Source organism: Anopheles funestus, chromosome 2RL (genome assembly GCF_943734845.2).
Source record: "Anopheles funestus chromosome 2RL, idAnoFuneDA-416_04, whole genome shotgun sequence".
NCBI lineage: Eukaryota > Metazoa > Arthropoda > Insecta > Diptera > Culicidae > Anopheles > Anopheles funestus.
Window position 1 is genome coordinate 61,896,948 of NC_064598.1, and position 15,860 is coordinate 61,912,807.

Genomic DNA, 15,860 nt, shown 5'->3' on the forward strand with positions numbered 1-15,860 from the left:
ATAATCTTTGCCGTACAATAAAGATTTGTGTGCACAGTTTTCGGTGTGGAACGAATCGCTCTTCACGTAAAGATGGCGAAGCTAATGGTACAATTAGGCAGCGGTTAAAGAACTTTACAGTACGGTTATTAGGTTTGCCTTAAGAAAAAGAACGCGTGTGCGGCCAAATATTGCGAACAAAAGCAAGTGAAAGTTTCCTATTACCGGTACATTCTTCCCAATTTTTTTGTTACGAACATTACACTTTACACGAACAAATCTTAAACGTCTGCGCACGAGCGATAAGATAATCATTATCGTTTTAAGTTATGCTTCCGATGGCCCTCGCAAGCCAAACACACTGACCGTGTTTTGCTGCTAAACGCGTACCATAATCTTGAAAAATGATAATCCACCACCAACTGTGCAACATTCGCGGCAGAACTATTATTGCTGTTTATAGCCCCTTCATTCATTGGTCATTCGATTGACAAATGACATTCCGCATAATGTGTATGATATGTACGCAATTTATTGCTTCATTACCACGCCACCATTACCATGGAGTAGAATAAAACCGTGCAAGGCGAATACCGATCCATCGAACGATTTGGCGCCAGTGCCGATTCTTCATTGTGAATAAATAATAGGGCTGTAACGTTGGGGGAAATTAATCCAAGAACTTTTCTCGTAGACACCGTGCTGATGGTGAGGATCGGGACAACGACGACGACGATCATGATGATGATGATGATGATGAGAACGTGGAAGATAATAGTCATAATGGTAGCGGTGTGTCGCTTCAGCAACTTTGTTGTTTATCGGGTATGTTTCGTTCTGCTTGCATGCTTTCCTTTCCACTAGTGGGATGCGCGCGCGCGCGAGCTTTTGGTCGCGTATCGTGAACCTATATTAATCGATAAATTACACGCAGAGTCAATTCGCATTGCTCACCATGGCACGCTCACCATAGACAGAGATGAATCGGTGGCGGCAAATTGGATTACGATACTGCCGTTGTACACCTACGTACCAAAAGGTGTGTCCTGTTCTGGTCATTTTTCCGACTAGAATTTATTTTAATCCCCGCATGCGAACTTAGCGGTATCAGTTTATGTTGTACAATGCTCACATTGTAAGAATAAGTGATTTTCGTTTTTTTTTCCTTCTTTGTGTAATACAATTTAAATGGCACAAGGAAAATGTCATAGGCAAATGGTATGAAAAACCTGCCACACCGAATGTAATCTTTCCTTTTCAGAAGAAGTGGTTCCTTTTGCTGCATCGCGGCCATAGTCGCAAAAAAAAACCGTTCCAACCTTCTAACGGTAGACATGAAAAACGCTATCACCCCTATCGATCGATCGGCGCACCAATCATTCCCGTGGCGTAAAACTGATTGTCACGCGAGTTGATTGATTTCGGTCCGCACATCATGATGTGCTCCTCTTCGGTTCTTGCGCGGGGTGTTGCTATTGATTGCATTTAATTACGATTCGCTTTCGACATGGTAATTAGCCGATTTCTATCGGCTTCGTTCGGAGGTCATTGAAGTTGTAGTGATACTGTAAATAATGGTACGCACACCAGTGTACAATCGGTTCCAGAACCGTTACTCGGGCGTTAGTCGATGGAATGTGGTATTTTCCATTTCCGTAGCATATACGGCTGTGGTAATAAAATAATCTTACCGTGCCATGTGCCGAGGCTGGTGCGGAGAAAACGTGCGGCTTATTAATTTGCAGCAACTTCGATTTTACTGCACCAGCACGATTTATTGGCCTAAAATTGGTATTTGTTAAAAAAGAGCTCACAGCTAAAGCTTACAGTAACAATCCTCCAAGAGGACCAGAGTAATGGTTTCTTATTTTTTTGTAATGCTAATTTTAAGCAGTCCATTCTTCGACGTTCATTTCTGTCCAATGTCGAACCGTCTTCCGAAAAAAAAAGATTTCTTCCACTTGTTCTACTCCACCGGTAGCTGTCCCCAAATCTCGCTACGGAGTGGAATTCTTTTCTTAACATAAAAAAATGTGAAATCTTGCAGTTTTGCCATTTCTCATCGTTTTAAATCATAAGAGCAGTCGAAAACCAGGCAGAATGATGATAAACGAGCAACACAAACAAGATGCTTTAGAGTAAGCCATTTATTTTCCGCTTTGAGTGCAAAATTCGTCAGAACTCGGTGTGTATGTGTGTGCAAATGTTAAGCGGAACAGGTTTTGCGTAGTGGCCACAATTTTCTCTCGGGTAAATGTTTGCAGGCTGGTCGATCTTTACGACCAATCTGACCCGGGACTCCTCATTTCCAGCAGCGGTCCAGATTTAGTGTTTGCGAAACCGTGGGCCGAAAGTGGTAACACAACACAACAGAGCAAAAGTATGTTAACGTTATGAACGTGAGGCGAACATCACGTTTCAGGCCGCTTTGAACCGTAACTCATCTGGTCATGAACTCACTGGAAGTAAATGTTTGGAGATCCGAGTTCAAAGACATCCGCCAAATAGGATGGTTATCAAACATTCTTGTCATTACGCTAGCGAGTAGTGTGAACAGCTTACGTTACCACATTACTGTCAAATGGCTACGATTATGGCGCCCTAGACCTAAGGACCCAAGACCCGGCCCCGGGCAGGGTAGCCGTACTTACTGCCCACTTGCTACAAAAGGGATAAACCGCATCTTTCCACTGTTGGAGAGCAGCCCGAAAACAATGACCATTGAGTGTGGCCCATTAATTTAATTAGGCTTAAAATGGTCACCCGACTGGTAGTGAGATTAGTGTATCGCGCACGAAGCACACCGCGGGGAACAGGAAGCAGAAAATTGAGTATAAAGGAACATTAGTGCAAATTAACGTCTTATTGCTGCTGAACGGCGTGTTCCCTGTTCCCTTGAGCTTTGAATGTTATGAAGTTATGAAGCTTGATTTGAAGATTTAACAAAAAAAAAAAAAACGTACCGAATGTCTTGTAAGCGTAATAATTGGAAGAGGACGAGTTTTTAGCAATTTAGGCCACTATTTATCACTTAACATGTGTTCGAGATCAACTTACACAGCGGTAGTCGTAGAATTGGTGAGGAATTTTCCAATGAAGACCCTACGTTTGGCTGTGGGATGTGAACTCGATCATTAAATCTACCGACAAAAAGGAATTCAGTTCACCACTCCGATGGTCCGCCAAGCTACCACAGTGCCTTGATTTAGATTCACCCCCTTACGCCCGGTACGGTAGGGTCTATTATACATACACATAAGTCTGGCAGCGAGGGAAAATACCCTACGGGGAGTGCAATAATCTTGCTTGCAACAAAAAGGCGAAACAGTAACAGCGCAAATAAAAAAAGCTTTCCCGCCGGGATGTATTCAAGGTTAGGATGCCTGGCTGTGCATCATTACGGCAAATATTTGCGTAAGCTATGTCGGCAGGCAAATAAAGGAATTCTTCCATTATCCGCAGACGATTTTGTTGAAAAAAAAACCCACCACCGCACCAAGGTTCGTCGTCTGTAAAAATCCAAGAATTGCGAGATTGTTCAAACTCGCACAGCAGCGGAAGATACTGCACAATGCAATGGCCTTTAATCAGCAAACGAGCAGGGAAATGATAGCAACACTAAAGCGCCCTCTGTCTATGTCAATTATTCTATTAAATCACTTAACGATTCGACAGTTTTCTTAATTGTTCTTAACGGCAAGGGTACTGTGATGGTTGTGTGAGTTTATTAAACACAAACTATATGCAGATCGAAGAGAACCGGTTAATCGGATCGAAAAAGCAAAAGAAAAAAAGTCAGTTCGGTTGCAACATGCACATTGAAATTGTGTGGCGTTGTGCATTATGAACGGCCCCACCCTCAAGAAACGTGCGACAAGAAGTGAAAGTGAATCATAACGATGCAAAAAAGAAAGAAAGTGAAACCCTTGCAATGCTGTAACGTGTGAGTCTTGTGTGCAAATGGGTGCAATGAGTAAATGGGATGCTGCAGGAAGGTCAGCTGCAACGAAACTGTTGAAGTTGAGTGTGGTGTGTTGGCAATTTCACTGTAGCTACAAACAGGTTCGTCGCTTTTCAATCGCACGAATCTTTCTACTTGAATTGGATTGCAGCTGCGATCAATGATATGTACATACGTTAAATCCGATACACTAAAACTTTGTATGATTTTATTTTATACACATCATTAAGCATATTTAATAAATGGTTCCATTCTTGCTATTGTAAACCTTTTTTTCATAAACCCTAAAGCGACATAATTTCATTCCTCCAACTGCTTCCCGTTCGTTGTTATCACAGATGTCTAATTATTGCCTTTAACTCACGGAGCAACGGTATCTCGGCAGTGATTATAGTAATAAGTATGCGTGAATCGGTGCAAAATAAAAATTAATATCGCCTCAAAGCGTTTTGTGGACCGATAACATCGATAGAATGTGGGTCCCTACCGGCCCCCAACACCCTTCACATATGTTGTTGGGTGAATCGAAATATACAACAAAAAAACAACAACCCCACTACTCCTTGAGCAGACAAACCACTTTCCGGTGATCCGATTGATTGTAAACAACAGTCGGCAAATGTGAATGCGAAACATCTACAAAAAAACCAATCATTCGAACGGGCGTTCGGCACAACTCCACCCCTAACAAATATCAATTAACACCTGAAATTATTCAATTTTCTATTTGGCGTTTTTCGAACGATAGCATATGTAGGCGAGCAAATAAAGCTAAAAGAAAAAAAAGTATTACAAAAAAAAAAAACAAAAAAAAAATCGACGTTCCGGCTGCTGTGATCCACCATTTTGATCACGTTTGATGTACACGGCCACCGTGGTCCACCGTGGTGGGAGTGATGCGCGTAGGAAATTGAAAATTACAACAACAACAACAGCAAGAAAGATTCTTCATGCGGGAAGAAGGAAATGGTGGCCATAAGGTAGGGAGCAGAGAAAATGACCGCTGGGTGGATTGGTGCGGCTCTCCACAATGCCAAGACGGTCGATGCGGTCAATATTCTCGCTATACGGGCCCAGAAAGTTCAACGCCCCTGCACAGACCGCACTCTGCCTGCTTCGCCGTGTCTTGATTTCTTGCCGTTTAATTTCTGCTCCGTTGGCAACACTTTTAGGAAGGCTCAGACAATCGTGCAATCCTTTTTATTTTCCTTCTATTTTTCACATTTTTGTTTATTCTAGTTGCGGACATTAACCGAGAGAAATAGTTATTAGCTAATGATTAGAAACATGGCTGCCAGCGTTACCCTTTTGGCAGCAATCGTAAGGGCGTACGGAGTGTAGCCGATAGGATTGTGGAAAGCGGATAAGTGGAAAATAAAAGAATCCCGATAGACACATGGTAAGGAGGATTACCGCGAATAGAGAGAAGGAGAGAGATTCGGGGGGGTCGGTAACGCCTTCAAGCCGGTCGTCGAAAACCGGTGGCGGCACTGTCAGAGGCACTGTCTCCATTACGCGCTAAATTGGCACCCAGAATATAACTTTTTTTTCTCTTTTCAGTGAGCTCAGCAGAACACAATCAGAAGCTGTGCTGTAGCGTGGCTGAGAATATCGTCGGCTTTGACCATCCTAGACTGTCTCTACTGAAGAATTCATCGTCCGAATTTAATGAGTTTTGTAGAGGTGTTGTTGGTGTTATCTGCGATACTTCAACAATCAGCCAGAGTAACGCCGTCCTTGAGCTAGTCATTGCTTTAAATTGCTGTTCATAATATTCCGGATTATAGGACTAATGTCTGCCATTGCAACCGGGGCAGTTGGGAAGGATTTAATCTAATAAGCACATACGAATATCCGGATGCTCTTATTACTGATACTCTGTGGACGGTGGTTTTAATGCTGGGGAGCGAAGGTAAGTTAGAAAGGAGTTTTAATTTGTTGGCGACTTTTTATTTAGTACAGTTTAGAACCCATTTTAACTGATCATAACAAACGAACACGGGTTCCGATCAGTGCACCGTCATCAACCGGGTCACTGGTGACAGTTTGAGAGCGCTGACTTCCGCACGTTGTCATTAATTACGTCTATCTGCGGCAATCCATTGTTTCGGTAGCTTGTGCGATGGCCTTTTAGCGGTAGGGTTTTCACCGCCCGTCTTCCACGGCATTTTCCAATAGTTCCTGACCCAGTTTGGACGGCTTGGAAAAGTCAGCGACGCGACAACGATTCGCACATTGCCGTGGTGTTGTGTGTTGCAAAGCGAGATGAATAGTGTGTAGGCCGTAACACGATTGCTGTACGCCGGCAGTGCCTTACAGGGAGTGTTTGCGGATTAGCAGATTGTTTGCACGGCAATGAACCGGTTTTTCTGCTTTCTTCCAAATGTATGTTTGTTGACCGGTTTTTGAAATGTGCAATGTGGAAAAACAAAAACCACCACCATTCCGGTAGGGTTGCCGGTATGTTTTGCTTCCGAAAAGGAAAACCTAACAAACGCTACCGACCGTGATGCACCGCTTGCAGGCTCCGTAAGCGATGGTCGGCAGCCCAGATGGTTTGGTAAATGAGGTTTTGGCCTGTTCCGTTGAGACTGGCAATGCGCTACAGCAGCACTATGACATTTGGCTTTTACTATTCCGCACCCGACAACCGGGCCCGGCCGTGTGGTAGCGGCCTACATAATTTCACCACGATGGGAATTCCGCGTACAAACACACAAAACCAGTACGGTGGTACCGTGCATCTTCCGTGCATGATGGCCCACGCCACGGGGTTGTTGGGGGTTTTTACCGACGTTAGATAAAAAGGGCGCACTGTGCCCTTCCGTTGCGGGTAAGCGAAGTAGCGGCATAACACTCTTACGTAGCGCAACAGCCAAGTCGACGGTAGATTTGGTCGTCGTCGTCGTCGTCGTGGTCGGGAGAAAGAAAAAGAACAGTTATTCTTTCTCCCGTCACTTGTCCACGGGTACTGGGTGGGTTCATGGCGTGCAGTGTGCACTATACGGCCGTATCTGGTTCTGTACCGTAATCCCTAAACATAGGCCCAAGCTCACCACTACTTGAAGATCGAGCAATCCGATTGCCCGGGCGTCCTTTGATCAATCAAACGAATCTGGAGGTTCTCCCACGGTAGCGTGAGGAAAAGTGTCAGTAGACAGTGGTAGTAGTAGTAGTAGTAGTGCTTACCGGTTGTCCAACCATTTAGGGCCGGTTACAAACCGGAACGTATCGGTTAATGATACAATGCTGGTCAGGAGTAGAAGAGGAGCGAACGTCGTTCGATTATTTAGCTCGATCGTTAAGCTAATGACACAGTTTTCCGAAGACGAATGTACAACATGTACTCCTCAAGCGGTTTTGCACTGTTTTGTACCGATAGTTGTGAAATGATTTGAAGTATTCCATTATTAGAACATTTTTCCTCATTAGCTTATAATCAAACTTTTTTTCAGTTTTAACCAATTAAAACAAAGTTGAATTCTGTGTGGATTGGTTGATGTTTACCTTGCTGCTAACAAACTTTACAGAGGATTAAAGGTGAATCCCGATGTATTAAAAAACTGTTAATGTAATGGAGATCTACATTCATTCTACCGTGCATAAAATATTCAATTTACGGTGTTAATATACTTTTCCAATCATAAAAGTGGCACATAAAGTACCACCACCATTATTGCGGGTGCCTCCTTCTTTAGCAAACCGATTTAAAAAAAAAACAATAACGTTCAGTTGCTTTAAATCACAGCGGCCGCGATGGTGGAAAGAAGCAAAAACAAAAATGGAAAAGGATTTGTAGCATTTTTAACCCCGAGGAGAGTTAGGATGCGTAGCGAAGTTCGCTTCAACTACATCAACCGTAACGACCGGCCTTGAATTGAACTCTTCCGACATCGCTGGTTGGCTGGTTGTGGAACGCGCCTTTTGCTGACCGTGTTCATTGAGTATAAATTTGCCACAATATTGGCCCGGCACGACACTGTTTGACCATTGAGGGAATGAAATGGTTGATCGGGATGCTGTTTGTTGGCTAAAACGATATGTGCTTAACTCAGAAGTGCGAAGGAAGCGATAGTAATCGTTTTCAGCTGTTTCCAGTCGTATGAAAAATGTACGCCACGGTTTACACCGTGGCTGTTGGGTTTTGTAAAAGGCATGTTGGGGTTTCTGTTTGATTTTTACACGCTGATCAACACTGCAGGACATGCTGGATAAAGCCGGGTAACGAGAAAACTAACAAACGTCCGCAGGAGTAACAAGAGGTTTTTTTTTGTTTATTACTATCGTTCATTTCTGATCACGCACAGTATGGCAGATGAAGTGGTACATATTTGAAGAATTTTTGAATTTATATCTCGCTAAAGCATGAGAGTTTCGTTTTGAACGATTTTTACGAGTTTTTGCTATTTTAAAAAAAGGTAAAATAAAAAAGAATGAACGATTTTATTAATAATGGTTTCCTGCGGTTGCTCGTCCGTTGCTTCGCTACATAAAATTATACAATTTCTAGCAATTATCCACAAATGGCGCATGTGATTGGCGATTTGTTTTGGCTCACCTTGCATACCAACCGCAATGAACGAAGTGGTAAATGAACTTGGGTTGATTTTTTTTCCAAAAGCACTTTCAATGTGCAATCCTTCCTTGCCCTACACGTAGATCGTACAATAAAATTCCAATTTAGCATATGCACAGCGAGACACACGCACATGCGCCACATTTTCGTAGTCTACCGCAACTGCAGCTTGTTAATACATTGGCCCTAAGTATCGCCAGAACCGTCGCCAGGGAACTGGGCGCTAATTACGAAAACGTGTGCCCAGCCCGATTCGTTTACTCACGCAATGGGAAGAAGTTAACAGGAGAGAAATATAGTTATAAAGAAAAAAAAAACACAACACGATCTACAAGAACCTTAACTCAAAAGAAGCAACATGTTCGCAAGGTAAGTGATACGCACGGTGGCGATGGTTGCATGTGCAGTAGAAATGTGGTCCGGGGAATCGTGTTTGAGTGGATTGCGTTGGATTCGGGTTTTTGGGGGCGGCGGTGGTGTACATATGGAATAGCATGGCTACACTTATGCCTTGATGTCGAGCGGAAAAACTTCGCAAATCCGTTTAATACATTCTGCTATCATTGCTCAGTAATTTTAGTTGCATATCAAATTAATTGATGAAATGCTTGCAGAAAGGTATGTCACGGAATGAAATAAAATTTAATTGGTACAAGATCTCGATTTAAAAAATAAACATAATTTTTAATTTAAATAATTTTAGTTTACAAATTTATGAGAATTTACTTACCGTTCGAAATAGCAGAATTATCCACACCACTAGTGGCAAAAATATTTTCATTTTTGCTGCAAAGAAATGGAAATAAAAATAATTTATTAATATAAACTTAACACAAGAAAATATTTACGTCTTACTTCTAACATAGAGACCAACACTTGAACTTATTTGTGCCCATTCGTTTGGTTCTAAGTTTGTTTAATGATTTCTGTTGCATCTTTACAGTTATTCCAACATTCGTCGTCACTGTGAATGGCGAAAGGTTGCACCGTTCCGATGAGGTACGTACCGCACCAAAAACTAGCACCCTGGATATATGAGAAAGGCTTGGCGATTATTTTTCTCTTCCGGATGCAAGACGCTTAGGTGTAAAGTGGCATGCGTGACTAACCCATTACTGGCAAGCTGTGCAAGCTGCAGCATAGACGGCACGATCTTGTGCCACCGTTGTCGCACATCATACCCGAGAGCCAGACTTCCGTCGCCCGTGTTTTGGAGAGAGAGAGGTCAAAAACGCGCCGGTGATAGCTTGTGACGATCATTCCTTCCCGCAGCGCAAATGAACCGCGCAGAAGCAAGAACACTGAGATGCGAAATAGTGTCCTCCTTCGGTGGAGGCAAAGTATACGCAGTTACATTATCTTTTATTCCTGGCATCGTTGCAGTGGCACGTTCCGTTACTCATTCATCTCGTTCAGGCGTTCACGCAAGATGCGTCGTTGGATGCCCTATCGTACGCTAGAAATCGGTTCAATTTTGCATAATAATAGCACTGTGGGGTGCCAAAAGCAGGCAAGTGTGGTTCTTACGCAACCTCGCAGCCACCGGCTTGACAGATCCGTGCCAGAGCACGGCCATGAGATGCGCAGGTTGATGCATTGTCCAGTGCTCAGCGAAACCGTTAAAGTCTGTCGCAAGGTACTGCTGCTGGTGTTGCTGCTGCTGTTGTGACTGTTCCTGATATGGCACCTAGCTTGCAGGCAAAGTGTTGCCAAATGTTTGACCACACACATACACACTGGGTGTCTTTTCGCAACGGATAATTGCAAAACAATCACTAGACAGCGATTGGCTGCGTGTTATATTGTTCATGCAGTGGCTTTCGATACGTTCTGGTACGTGTTTTTTTGTTTTGTTTTGCAGGATGTAGGTGATGCTCGTAAAATGTTATGCATTGCTATCTTAAACGCTTCAAGACGCTTTTTGAGTAGAACACTCACTTGACAAACGCTGATTTACCTCATCACGATGGTTTCGTTTAATGACGATGGTACAATGGTAACGGTCGCCAGCTGCAGTGTTATAAAAGTGCACCTATTTTACATATTTACTGCTTGCGACCGTATCGTTTCTGATCGAAGACTGTACACCTTCTCGCACACCGGAATGCAGTGCCGCCGGGAATGCAGTTGGCATACGTTCGTTCACCTTTTATCGCATAAAGGTAAAGAAGATGGGCTGTCGAATGGGTGTAACAGCAAACGATAATAAAAAAAAAAATAAACGTGAATGACGAGATTGTAATAGTACGATCGTAATGATGTATGTAAAATACAAATTTGCCTCACGTGCAGTCAAGAAAACTGGAGACCATCGGCCAAAGTGAACGTGCTGGTAAACCAATAACTGAGCTCACGTTGCTACCCCAGCATCCGGTGAGTGAGCGTACCAAGCCTACCGGGAACGGGCTCGTACCAGTGGACTATCAATATTTATGATTGCAGAAACAATGAATTCCCTCCGCTTGTTAGCACAGAAATCGATCACTGATTTATGACTGTGACTTGCAATGAGAGGGGGCCACAAGCATATAATCTCGGTGGAATCTGAAGCGATCCTTCTTTTGCGATCGATGGAATCGTTCCGAGCAATCTTAACGCCAGCAACGAACGATGTCTTGAAGCATTCGTTGCGTCCGTGGCTTGTATCAAACGCTTAGCCGCCTGTTGCGTATCCTGCACGATGATCAGATGCGTTCCTATTCACTTCTCCCAGATACGCAACACCTTCCTACGTCTGTTTGATAAGATAATGGCGCGTAGGTTGCAGAATAAAAATCCTATTAGCATACAATCCCAAACAGGTCGCACGCACACTTTCCACGGGTAAGGTGCCGGGACGTTAAGTGTGCCGGTGTGTGAATAAATACGGAAAAAGGACATGATTTATGAATGTTTCCCTTAATTACACCCGACCAGTCGATCGATCCTTCCATCCTTGGAATGCGTGTCTACGCCAAGGCGGATGGTCAACATTTGCCAGTAATCGGAATGCTACATTCAATTAGAGGGTGGAAGAGATCAAGGATGGGCGTTGGTTCCAGTACCGGAGCACATCAATTGCTTGGACAACGTATCATCCATAACCGAACGCTGTAAACATTTGGTGGCAAAGATTTATTGGAAAGCAAGAACCGCTCGGGAACGGTATGGGAAAATGAGCCATCGCGTTGTACCACGCACCAAGCGCGAAACCTTGCAATCAGGTGGAGAGAGCAAGTACAATGGCCCATCTACTGCAGACGTAAGGACCAGCCGATCGGTTAGCTTTGCGCAGCTCATCTAGCCAGGTCTAGGTGGTCCGATGATGGAATTAAATTAAGCGTGTAAAATTCATTCTCAACCAAAACCGATCGGATCGTATACATTTTCAGCACAATTTATTACGCCTTCGATGGTGGTGACGGTGCCGAGACGGTGGTCGCACACAAAGTCATCTCGGTTGGACCCAAAACAAGGGAAGAAGTTTCCAGTTCAATTCCCGATCGAAATGGATTAATCGGACCAAACGGGTAAGAAGAGGGTGGCACTTAGGATAGAACCAAAAGGGAGTGAGGAGGGAAAGACAGTTAACATAACAACACATATACGTACAGCATCCGTTTCAACGTATGAAGGCTAGTATGTGGCGCAGGATTTGGCTACTACTCGTAAGCACCAAGGCGGTAGAACGGTCGCAAAACAGAGCAAAACTCGCCTCTCTATCAATTGCAGCCACAAACCAGGCGAAGAAAGGTGGTTCATTAAAAGACCTGTGTCATTTTTGCCATTTTAGTACGAAGGTTTTCTCCATAAATTTTGCTTTCCCGCTAGTAGTGCCAACCGTCGAGCACCGAGTGGTGTGTGAAAATGAACCAAAGTGCCAACGGTGGAACACCAGGGCGAAACGGCAAAAACGGCGTAATACTGCATGGGCACACAATTAACGTACTCCATTTCACTGTACCGCTTAAGCTTGCGTCGCACCTCGTAGGCGTTGATAAAAAGAGCCATAATTCATTAAATAGGTTTTTTTGTTGTTGTTGTTATTATTGCAGGCATACAAACGAAGACAAGGCCGGATTTTTCTTTGGCGTGAGAAAAAGGGTACGACTTTGGCAGGAGGGCCGTTTCGGTTTATTACGTGAGATGGGGAATGTACTTCTGATAGCACGGGTACACTCCAATTGCCAGGAGAGGTATAGTCTCGTTTAAGATGCTTTTAACAGGAAAGTCTGGAACAATTTTTTCCCCCTTTATGCCAATGTGCAGCTCGCTTTGTGAGAAAATAGCTTTTCCCCCTCCCAGCGGAAGAATAGAACCTAGAGCAATGTGAAGGAACACTTCATTTGGGTAAAGGTGGGTCGGAAATATGGTCAAGAAAAAAGCGGGTTTTCAATAAGTCTGCTAGAACACTCGTTGTCCAATGTTAAAAGATAGCTAATTTATTGTTTGACAGTTGGAAGCTTATTTCGTTGCTTCAGCGTTACAAATAAGCTTCATTAAATCCGTAGCACAAGCTATGCAAAACATGCATCAACATCCAGTCGATCGCTTCAATATCAGTAGAACGGGTAGAAGTTGTAAATGAATAAGCTTCTGTACGGTGAGCAGCATCTTTATCTGTAAGACCACGTTTCCCATTACGAGCAACATTCGCCCTCGATCATTGATCGGAATGTATTGATCGGGAGTAAAATCATTGTCCCGCACCGACAATAATCCATAATGGAAGAATTTTAATTGCGAAAGAATGCGCTAAAACCGGTGTTGAGTGATTGAATTATTTCGATGTATTTGATACACATAAATTGTGCTTTTATGCAGTTGGAAACATCCATCCGCGGTGGACATACGGAAGGGCGACTATTTCCTGTTTGTCACTACATAAAAATACCACCATCAGCAATGTGTGCACATTTTCAGGCTTGCTGCATGCTTACAATTTTATGCCATGTTAATCACACGCGCAGGCAACGGTTGCTTCAAAAAAAACCTCCACACGTAAGGGATGCAAGTCGCCCAGCAACGATCTGTCACTTGACGGGTTTTCCGATCATAAATAACCCTTTTATTGTTTTTCTTTCATTTGTGTATTATCATTCAATGAGCGATGCGTACGGTGAATATTGTCGTTGGTAACACCAGAAAAGGCATTCTTCTACGGCTGTACGGACGCAAGAATGCGATGTTCTGGTCCCTTTTGGGAGGATGTTCGACGGCATCGATGTTGAAACGGTGGATGAGTGTTTGAATGTATGTATCGTTATGACCCCGGGAACGTGTTTCGCCTTTTCTGGAGGTACAACATTAGCGATGGATGTTTCGCCTTATCCTGGTGATGGAATCGTATCGGTCTTGAACGTGATTGAACTCTAGGTGCCGTACTCGTGCTCGTATCAATTAGGGTAATGAATAAATTCAGGCTATTTTTCATTAAAATCCTACTGCTGCTAGGCGGTATTTCTTTTGTTTTCGCGCATAAAATGACTTCATTTCATTTCCATTAGTCGAGAATCATAAATTTTAATCCAAATCCCCTTTTCAAACAAACACACACATACGCGCGCGCGGGACAATTAATGGGCCTCAGACAGCTGATTAGAAGTCGTAAGATCACTAACCCCAAGCGATCTGCACAGTAGGGAGCAGGTTGAAGGAGCCGAACCATGTCGTACGACCCATCTACACGATCAAGAATTCTAATGAAAGCTCCTAACAAACGATAGCCCCCCCCCCCCTCATTTTATGGTAATCTACTTGACGGACATACTCTCCATGTCTAGGAGCAACTAAACAAAAAATCATAGCAATTGAAGATCGAACACGTATACATAAAAAATCACATGAAGAAGTCAGCGCATCAAACGCTCCATCCCGGGTCTCGGGTGTTTCGCATTGCAGGGGAGGTCTCGATCACTGACGATGGCCGACGACGGCAATGTTCGCTGTCTTACATACTCGTGACAGAAATAAAATTGCAATAAAAACTTGAACTATTCCTACCGCACTCTCCCGGCTGTATCTCCTTGTCCCCGTTGCAGTGTTAGCAATATTGGTGAGGTGAGATTTGGTGTAAGCTTTTGTACAACCTCCCGTCCGTATGGTGATGTTCTGTATCGGGTTTCTCTTATTGCTTCTTCATCAGCAGAAGGCGTCGGCATTGTGTGCAAGAAGGGGGGGGGAGGGCTGAGGGGGGCGAACAAATCGTACGCTTTACGTTCTGCTGCAAATAGGGCATAGAGATGGAACCATCGATTTCGAACCTAAAGATTCTTCGTTTTGCAAGGTGAAATCGGGCGATATCTCCGAATCGTCAGTGGCAATTAATAGCCAATTCATTTGATTTGTTATTTTAAAAAAAAGATTTCAAAGCACATTAGCGGATTCTCGAATTACGAACTGTCAAGGTGGTTATTTCAGTTGATCCTACCAGTCACGGAGGAGGATTATTTTGCCGTTTAACCGTTTTTGTTCGCGTCAGTAATCTACAACAGGGAACCTAATTTGTTACGATCGTATAATGAGCTTAAGTTCTGTTGTTCTGTTCCGGTTTGAAGTACTATTAAAAAGAGCTACCCGATTACCATACATAAGTAATAGAAAATCTCCTTCTGATGATGAGCTGCTTACGATCGATAACTGCTCATTTTATAAAGAACTTTTGTTGTCCCTAAAAATTTTACGTATACTATTTGAAGTTCTTTCCACTTTGCGTAAAATGATTTATGCGTCACGGTTACTGAATGATCGAGATAAGCGATACACCTGGGTTCGTAAAAATGCTCATTTCGCTCTGTTATAAATCTTCTTCGTTTGGAAGTACGGTACCGATCGTTAAACTGTAAAATGCCACGTGAATGTTTCCGAAATTCTGGTAGCATCTTTCAAAAATCTTAACGTATATTCCCAAAATCATTCCGTATACTGCTGTTTTTGAAAGCCACGCCACATTAATCATGTATAAATCACTCATGTTAATCGAATACGAAGTTGAATTGCAATTCACCTCACATCCCAAAGTGAAAACCGGTTAGTGATAAATAATCGATCGTTTGACACCATCACCTTTTTCTTGTGTGTCGTTCCCAAGGGGAATGGACCGTGTTCCAAGGCCAAAGAAAAGGTTTTATGTGTACATTCTTTCACCCTCTGTTTGCTTATCCTTTTTGTAGTAAAACATTACGACTTCGGTTCGGTTCTACGCTTTCCAAGCGTTTTATTCCAAACGATCACCTTCTGGCCGTACCGTCCTGGTGTGAGGATCACATTTCTGAGCACCTAAGGATGGCCATATGAGCTCATATGTGGTGCCGGTGGTGAAGTACCTGTTGCGAACGGTACGTGCTACTGTCTGAGGGTGCGTAC

At 43.4% G+C, this 15,860-nt stretch overlaps 1 protein-coding gene across 1 annotated transcript in view; it reads right to left on the reverse strand.

The window, feature by feature from the left end:
• The window catches only part of LOC125762678 (uncharacterized), a 146,052-nt gene that overhangs the window by 88,794 nt on the left and 41,398 nt on the right, over positions 1–15,860 (reverse strand). The window contains exon 3 of the mRNA XM_049425058.1: positions 9,247–9,302. Coding sequence (XP_049281015.1) covers positions 9,247–9,302 — 56 coding nt within the window. The remainder of the gene's footprint in view (positions 1–9,246; positions 9,303–15,860) is intronic.